General features: G+C 31.8%; 1 protein-coding gene across 1 annotated transcript; it reads right to left on the reverse strand.

The window, feature by feature from the left end:
• Window positions 1-307: 307 nt before the first annotated feature.
• Window positions 308-2,446, reverse strand: LOC115704473 (probable amidase At4g34880). The gene is made up of 5 exons (XM_030631678.2): window positions 1,827-2,446; window positions 1,503-1,717; window positions 1,168-1,410; window positions 875-1,073; window positions 308-795 (listed from the first exon to the last, which is right to left on the reverse strand). The coding sequence occupies exons 1-5, from the start codon at window positions 2,364-2,366 to the stop codon at window positions 394-396; spliced, it is 1,599 nt and encodes a 532-aa protein (XP_030487538.2). The 5' UTR covers window positions 2,367-2,446; the 3' UTR covers window positions 308-393.
• Window positions 2,447-9,679: the final 7,233 nt, after the last annotated feature.

The raw sequence follows: 9,679 nt of genomic DNA on the forward strand, positions 1-9,679 counted from the left end.
AAATTTTCCAACATTTAACATATCCAAATCGAATGTAAAATTATGCTCGGAGACTGTTAATTAACCGCCTGTTATTTACTAAATAGTGCTAACTGGAAGCTATCTAGCTTGCTTACTTGCTGTATGGATTAGTGATTCACTCAGCATAATGACGTATACATCTATTCATTATATGTGTCATATACATTTTTTTTTTTTTGATAACCATATGTGTCATATACATAATTGATATGTTAGTGATCAATTTATGCTAGAAGATATGTAAATATAAACAGATCAAACAATTATCGACCATGCAAAACAATAGCAAAAAGACAAGTCTTTTGAAATATTAAAATTTGAATGAGTAGTTTTTTTTTAATAATAAAAAAAAATATAGGGTAACAATCACTACTACCAACTTTTAAAAAGACCTTCATTTTCTATTAATGGTAACGGATTTGATCTGGGAAATGGAGGCCTCCGGATCAATGTCGCCTGTTCAAAAGCATAAGCAGCCTGAATTAGCTTTCTTTCAGTTCCTTTCAACCCTCCAAAACAGAGACCAAAAGGCATGCCTTTGTCATCGTAACCAGCTGGTACCGTAATTCCAGGATAACCACCTAAGGCCAATACAGAAATAGCTCCAGTACCAGGTGTTACCAGAGCATCCAATTCATTTTCTATCATTAGTTTCTCAAACCCATCACGTGAGAGATTTTTCATCAACTCAGCTGCCTTCATTTCCTTGTCACCAATTCCATTTGTCTTTTCTGATTTAATAAAAGTGGCTTGACCGTATTCTTTGATCTTCTCCTGAATTGGGAAAAAGAAACCAAACTCAAACAAGAAGTAATCTTCTTTTCTTAGAATCACTTTGAGATGAGATTCTTACCAAATCAGGGTGTTCTTCATTAAAGGCAATAATGTCAGCAAGCGACCTTACTGGGGAAACAACAAGTTCTTTTAAATAGTCATTAATGGCGAGCTTGAACTCGGCCAACATTGATGTGAGCTCCCCACTTTTACCAGGATTCATCACTGTTTTTATGTTCTCTATTTCAAGATTGTCCACAATAGTTGCACCCCCTTGTCTAGTTTTTAAAACATTTTGACCAAACAAAATCAACAAATTAACTAGTTTTCTAGGGAAAACTAAGAAGGTTTAGTCATGTTGTGAATTCATACCTTAATATGTTCAAATGACTTTCAAAAGCTTCAGACAGTGAAGGATTTTTTATGGGGTCCACAAATGGCTTCCTAACGACCCCAAGAATCTTTCCATTGAGCCCATCTAGTTTGAGAAACTGTTTATAACCACCTAAAGGAATGAATTTAGTAGCTTCTTTTGTTGCTTCATGATCTCTTTGATCATAACCCACTATAGCATCAAGTACATAAACTGCATCAGAAACTGTCCTGCTTAGTGTCCTGACCATTTAAAACCTACACTGAAAGTGAAGGGTCTCTTAATATTGACATTAGAAGTTTTGTAATGCCAAATAGAATAGAATTGTGTTTACCCAACGGTGTCATGGGGAGGCAAAACAGGAATGACCCCAGCACGGCTGGTGAGTCCAACAGTAGGTTTGAACCCTACCACGGAGTTGTGGTCAGCTGGGCAGAGAATTGATCCATGGGTCTCGCTCCCAATTGACACACTAACCATGTTTGAAGCTACTGAAATTGCTGATCCACTACTTGAGCCACATGGGTCCCCAGATGCTACATAAGGATTCTGCGTTGATTTGAAGTGATATTTATAATAAGAAAATGATTAGTTAGTTTTCCATATTTTGAATGAAGAGATTAACAAATAAAGGAGGGAGTGGGACACTGGGACTGACCACGCCTTGTCCAGCTCGTGCACACCAGCCATTCGGCACGTGACCGAGAGCACGGAAAGAGTACCACTCTGACAGACTAGCTTTCCCTAATATGATAGCTCCGGCAGCTCTCAGCCTCTCCACCACTCCGGCGTCGCGACTCACCACCGATCCAAGCAGCGCATACGACCCAGCCGTCGTGTTCAGCTTATCTTTAGTGGCTATAGTGTCCTTGAGCAGTACTGGTATGCCATTCAGCAAACCCAAAGACGAACGGTCCAGATCGTTTTCTCTTCGGCGATCAGCTTCATCCGCTAGATCTAGAGCCTCCGGGTTGACCTCTACGACACTGCGAAGAATGATGTTTAGGGTTTCGATTTGGCTCAAATAGAATTCCACTAGCTGTCTCGATGTGAGCCTATTCTCGGCGAAGGCTTTTTGGATATCTTCGATGGTTGCTTCGTGGAATGTGAAATCCTGGCCGTTAGTGTGACTGATGATAACGATTATACAAGTGATGAACGGGAGACAGAGAGGAGAAGCTGGTTTCTTTACCGCCATTATAACGTTGTTGTGTTCTTTTCAGTCATCAAGTCCTCGTATAGGGTAACAAGGTGCCTGGCATTGCTTACAAAGTTAGCAAGTTTTTTATAATTTTTATTAAAGTAAAATAAGATATTTAGGGCTCGTTTGGAACGCCGCATTAGGTCGTATTGTATTGTATTGTATTATATTGAATTGAATTATATATCATATTTTTATATAATACTATGTTAAACTTTAATTTATATTAAAATATTATATATTTAAGTGTCCATAAAAGTTAATACCACATATAGTTTTACATAAAAATATTGCATAAAATACAATTCAATATAATACAATACAATACAATACGACCTAATACGGCGTTCCAAACGAGCCCTAAATGAAATTTGTTATAAATAGTATTAATTATGTGTATGTCTAAATTTTTTATTTATTACCATTAATGTAATCAACATTCATTTTTTTAGTTTCCCTTTCTCTTAGTTTCTTAATATTTGACTCTTGTATGTGTATAAATAGGAGATCACCTATTGGAATAAAACACTCAGAAAATTTTCATCTCTTCTCTATTTTCTTTCTCTAAATTATAATATTACATAATACTAATATTTTATAATACGTTATCAGCACGAGCCTCTAACCAAGGTATGACAATGTTTTTGTTATGTGATCTCGAATTGCTTCAAAGTCATGATACACTAAATATATATGTATATGTATATATACTCATCTGACTGAAACACATTCGAGTTAGCCATTTTTTTTTAATGAATTAATATTTATACAATATATGTCTATGCTTATATATATCTATATAGATGCTTATATATTATACTAGGAAAAAACTACGTGCGAGGCACGTATACTAAATTTATGCTAGTTTTTTTCTCTGTTATTTGAAAGTGATACAATTAAAAATTAAAAAAAAAATATTATTAATTATTAGGTAAGATTAGTATTATGTGTATCTAAATATTATATTTTATAATGTTGTCAATTAAAAGTGAATACTGAATGCAATATATTAGTGTTTAAGAAAGCTTGATGATTTAAATATGTTCTTAAGTTAATCCAAAAATAAATTAAAAGTTGATGTTCCAATACTTAAAGAAACATTACTTAAATGGGTGTAAGATAAAAAGAAAATTAAAAATCAATCTCTAAATTACTAATAATTGAAGATAGCATTTGTCTAAAAATTGTAGATAAGAAAACTAATGATAGTCATTGGTGGATTTCAATCTTCATTTGCTTCGATAGAGACAATAGTGTAATTTTTGTATTTTGCACTTTTCATTCTAGCCGGGTCCGCATATATCTGGATTGTCCATTTTTTCGTTGATAAATTGAATATGGTAGTGTCGACAAAAAGTGAAAACCATGTTTAACAAAAAGTGATAGTATTCTATAACAAAATACTATTAAATTATTTTAAAATACTATATTTTATTAAAATAAAACTTTATGCGATTAAAATTTCATATTTATCTTTACTCAAAAAGAAAAAAAAATGATAAAAAAAATGAAAAGTTTCTATTATTATCTCCACTGCCTTTCTAGATGTGAATAATGGTCTCTTCTTTCTTCCATATTCTTCTTTATTTTTTGTATATTGTGTTTGCAACATATATGTAAATTATTACGTAACTTTAAAAAATTTTGCTCCTGGAAACTAATGCATATGCCGAGCACTTAGAATCATTTATTAGCTGTAAACTTTGTTGGGTTTTTTTCGCCATTGATGCTTGGTTTTGTGAACTTTGATAAAAGTCACGCTTCTTTTTTATTATTATTATTACTTATATATTTTGTTATTAAGTTGTGAAGAAGAAAAAAGTGAAGTGCGGATTGGAATATTATGTGTGATCTCATGGGAATGTCTAAATTGTAATAAGAAAAGGAATACAATAAATAATTAAAGAAAACCTAATCGTAGATGTACAACAGCAAAAACCCAATCATATTTTTTTTGAATTTAATGGGATTTATTTTATTATATATAAATGAAAAGTGACCCATGGATTTCTCATAAACTATTTTATTTTTCTAATAAACCATTTTATTTTTAATATAAATAAAAAGTAAATACCGAATGCAGTATATTAGTGTTTAAAAAAGCTTGATAATTTAAATATGTTCTTAGGTTAATCCAAAAATAAACTAAAAATTGATGTTCAAATACTTAAGGAAACACAATGTGTGTAAGATAAAAAGAAAATTAAAAATTAATCTCTAAATTATTGATAATTGAAGATAACATTTGCTTCGACAGAGATAATAGTATAATTTTTTATTTTGCACTTTTCATTCTAACCGAGTCTGCATATAACTGGATTGTCCATTTTTTTTGTGTATAAATCGAATATGGTAATGTCAACAAAGCGGCGATGTTCCTGCAAATAGTTATTTATTTTCATTTAAGATGATTAGACATGGTGTGCATAATTAATTTAATTAAAAAAATTTACTTCTGAAAGACAAGTAAAGTTATTTTATTTCTTTAAAACTACACCTCTGCAGTATAATCCATTAATTGGACACCAGTACACGAAAATATTTTTTCCAGTGAAAAAAAAATAATTAGAAAATTAATTTTCTTTTTTCTTAAGATAAAACGAAATTAGGGTGAGTAGTTTTTTTTGTTTTGATATTATTTTTATAATATTTTTTAAGATCATCAAAAAAAGTTTTAAAAAATATCAGTGTATATTTTTGTAAAAGGATAATTTTATGATTTTTTTGACTCATGTGGACCCAACGCGCATGGATAATTCAGTTTTTTTTTTTTTTTTTTGTTATTTCATATTAGAGAGAATGAAAAAAAGCTATATATTATTTCAAAAAAAAAAAAGCTATATATTATATTTATTAACTATCCTTAACTATCCTTTCGAAGATATATAGAAAAGAAAAAGGACTGTATATGAATATACTGCATAGTAAAACACATTAAGCTAATTAAACGTCTCTCAACAAACTAATTGTATATGCGGTTTAAGGATCAATTTATTTTATATATATATTTTTAATTTCTAGAGTTATAGTTGTGATTATATGTAGAGTTGAAATATGCTAAATATCAGTTCAAATATTAATAGGATTTGTTTTATTATTATTTTATTATATATAAATAATATTTTATTATTTTATTAAATAAAAATAAAAAATTACCCATGAATTTCTCATAAACCAAGAATTTTAGTTATATAGGCACACTTTATATAGAATAGATATGTGTGTTGATTTGTTTATCATATTATATTGTTTAATCTTATTATTTTATTCTATATTGTACTATATTTTGTTGTATTTTTTTTCAAAGTTTATGTATATGTCTAATAATTTACACTTTATATTGATATAGTTTTATCCATGGCAAACCTTGCAAAACTTGATTTTGTGGCACTTGATATTTCTGGAAAAAACTATTTGTCATGGATTCTTGATGCTGAAATCCATTTAGATGTTATGGGTCTTGGAGATACCATCAAAGATCAAAATACTGAAACAAAACAAAATAAGGCCAAGGCTATGATTTTCCTTCGCCATCATCTCCATGAGGGGTTAAAATCTGAATATTTAACCGTAAAAGATCCTCTTGTGCTTTGGCAAAATTTGAAAGAAAGATATGACCATAAAAAAAAAAAACTGTCATATTGCCAAAGGCTAAGAATGATTGGTTGCACCTGAGGTTGCAAGATTTTAAATCAGTAAGTGATTATAACTCTGGAATGTTTAATATCACTTCTAAATTAATGTTGTGTGGAGAAAAAGTTACTGACTATGAAATGTTAGAAAAAACATATACTACTGTTCATGCCTCTAATGTGCTCCTGCAGCAGCAATATAGAGAGCGAAATTTTAAAAAATATTCAGAATTGATTTCATGTCTTCTAGTAGCTGAGCAGAATAATGAACTTTTGATGAAAAATCATGAATCTCGCCCAACTGGGTCTGCTCCATTCCCTGAAGTGAATGCTACAATTGCTGACAATCATAATCATAGTCGTATTCGTAATCATAATCGAAGTAATAGATGTGGTCGTGACCGTAATCAAAGTCGCGGTCGTGGTCGCGATCGCGGTCGAAGCAATGTTTGGCATCGTAATGGTCAAAATAAAAATTCATATACTCCAATGAAAAGCACAACTACTGAGAACAAGGGAAAAGGTCCTCAAAATAATAATCATAGAAATTCTAAAAATTTATGTTCCAGATGTGGAATAAAAGGACACTGGGCACGTGCCTGTCGTACGGCAAAACACCTTGCTGATCTTTATCAAGCATCTGTGAAAGGAAAGGAGAAAATAGAAGCAAATTTTGCCTATCGAGATGATGGTTTTCTCAAAGAGCCTTTGGATATTACGCACTTAGATGTTGCAGATTTTTTTAATGAAGATCTCATTAATAACAACATGAATATCGATAATGGAGATAGGAATGTCCACAATTAGTCACTTTTCTTTGTTATGTTTTTTTTATTATCATTTATTTACTTTAAGGTGTTTATTTTATTTGGCATGTTTATGTTATGAACTTTTATTATTTAAGCATTTATATTTTGAACTTATTATGTTTTTTTTGTTAATGAAGTAATGGACATTTGTCATTCTATACATGATTCTACAAATAATGGTGATGATATGTGTTTGGTGGATAGCGCAACCACTCATACAATACTTAGAAGTGATAAATATTTTTCAAATTTATCAAGAATGAAGGCAAATGTTAATACAATATCAGGCACTGAAAATTTAATTGAAGGCTCCGGAAGAGCCATTATATTGATGCCTAGAGGAACAAAAATTATTATAGATGATGCCTTATTATCCACCAAATCAAAAAGGAATCTATTGAGTTTCAAAGATATACGTCGTAATGGATATCATATTGAGACAATAGATGAAAATAATTTTGAATATCTTTGCATTACATCTATTGTTTCAAGAAAAAAATCCATATTAGAAAAATTACTTGGTTTGTCTTCAGGTTTGTATGTTACACGTATAAGTACAATAGAAACTCATGTTATTATGAACGAGAGGTTCACAAACCAGAAAAATTTATTTGTTATTTGGCATGACCGGTTAGGCCATCCCGGTTCAATTATGATGCGTAGAATAATAGAGAACTCACATGGTCATCCATTGAAGAACCAAAAGATTCTTTTATCCAGTGAGTTCTCATGTGCTGCTTGTTCTCAAGGAAAGTTAATCATTAAGCCCTCACCGGTAAAGGTTGGAATTGAATCCCCTGGATTTCTTGAACAAATTCAGGGCGACATATGTGGGCCTATTTGCCCACCATGTGGACCATTCAGATATTTTATGGTATTGATAGATGCATCAACTAGATGGTCACATGTTTGCTTATTATCTACTCGTAATGTAGCATTTGCAAGATTGCTTGCTCAAATAATCCAATTACGAGCACAATTCCCAGACTATGCAATCAAGACAATCCGCCTTGATAATGCTGGTGAATTTACATCACAGGCTTTTAATGATTATTGTATGTCAATAGGGATAAATGTTGAACATCCTGTTACTCATGTACATACACAAAATGGTCTAGCAGAATCATTTATTAAGCGCCTCCAATTAATCGCAAGACCATTACTTATGAGAACAAAACTCCCAATTATAGCTTGGGGACATGCTATTTTACATGATGCGGCACTTGTACGTATTAGGCCAACATCATATCACAAATTCTCCCCACTACAATTGGCTTTTGGTCAGGAGCCAAATATTTCCCATCTAAGAATCTTTGGTTGTACAGTATATGTTCCGATTGCTCCACCACAATGAACAAAGATGGGTCCTCAAAGGAGGCTGGGAATATATGTTGGGTATGAATCTCCATCTATCATTAAATATCTCGAACCCACAACTGGAGATGTATTTACAGCACGTTTTGCTGATTGTCATTTTGATGAGACAAGTTTCCCAGCTTTAGGGGGAGGGGAAAAGAAATAGCTGGAAAAAGAAATTATATGGAACGCACAATCATTATCTCAATTTGATCCTTGTACAAATCAATGTGAACTTGAAGTTCAAAGAATAATTCATTTGCAAAATATTGCAAATCAATTACCAAATGCATTCACTGACCTAAAGAAAATTACAAAATCACATATCCAGCTGAAAATGCTCCAATTCGAATTAAAGTCCCAGAAGGACAATTAATTAATGATTCTAAAGCACGTTTGAAACGTGGTAGACCAGTCGGTTCTAAAGATAAAAATCCTCGAAAAAGAAAGGGAGCAAATAATCAAGATGGCCCTAATGAAGAGGCTGAAAATATCGAGGAAGATGTTGACATAAACAAATCTCTTGAAGAGATTCAGGTACCTGAAAATATTAGCAATAATGAGATCTCAATAAATTATGTCAGTACAGGAAAAGAATGGAACCGACTCGAAGTAATTGTCGACAATATTTTTGCTTATAATGTAGCGCTAGAAATTATGAATGAAAACGAGGATCTTGAACCTAAATCTATCAAAGAATGTCAAAATAGAAAAGATTGGCCAAAATGGAAAGAAGCAATTCAAGCAGAATTGAATTCACTTGCTAAACGCAAAGTATTTGGACCTATAGTCCAAACACCTGAAGGTGTGAAACCCGTTGGATACAAATGGGTATGTTTACGTAAAAGAAATGAGAAAAATGAAGTTGTGAGATACAAAGCAAGACTTGTAGCTCAAGGTTTTTCTCAAAGGCCAGGTATTGATTATGAGGAGACATATTCTCCTGTTGTGGATGCAATAACATTAAGATATTTGGTTAGCCTGGCTGTGAGTGAAAAACTCGATATGCGATTAATGGATGTAGTCACATCTTATTTATATGGATCACTAGATAGTGATATTTACATGAAGATCCCTGAAGGATTTAAGATGCCTGATGCATATAATTCAAGCAATCGAGAAATGTGCTCAATTAAATTACAAAGATCATTGTATGGATTAAAACAATCAGGACGCATGTGGTACAATCGACTTAGTGAATATTTATTAAAAGAAGGATATAAAAATGATCCTATTTGCCCATTTGTTTTTATAAAAAGTTCAAGTCCTGAGTTTGTTATCATTGCTGTATATGTTGATGATTTGAATATTATTGGAACTCCTGAAAAACTTTCAGAAGCTGTGGAATATCTAAAGAAAGAGTTCGAAATGAAAGATTTAGGAAAAACAAAATTGTGTCTTGGTCTACAAATTGAGCATTTAAAATGTGGAATTTTCATTCATCAGTCAACTTATACTGAAAAGATTTTGAGACGGTTTTATATGGATAAATCACACCCATTGAGTAGCCCAA

The sequence above is a fragment of the Cannabis sativa genome, chromosome X, assembly GCF_029168945.1.
Source record: "Cannabis sativa cultivar Pink pepper isolate KNU-18-1 chromosome X, ASM2916894v1, whole genome shotgun sequence".
Classification (NCBI taxonomy): Eukaryota; Viridiplantae; Streptophyta; class Magnoliopsida; order Rosales; family Cannabaceae; genus Cannabis; species Cannabis sativa.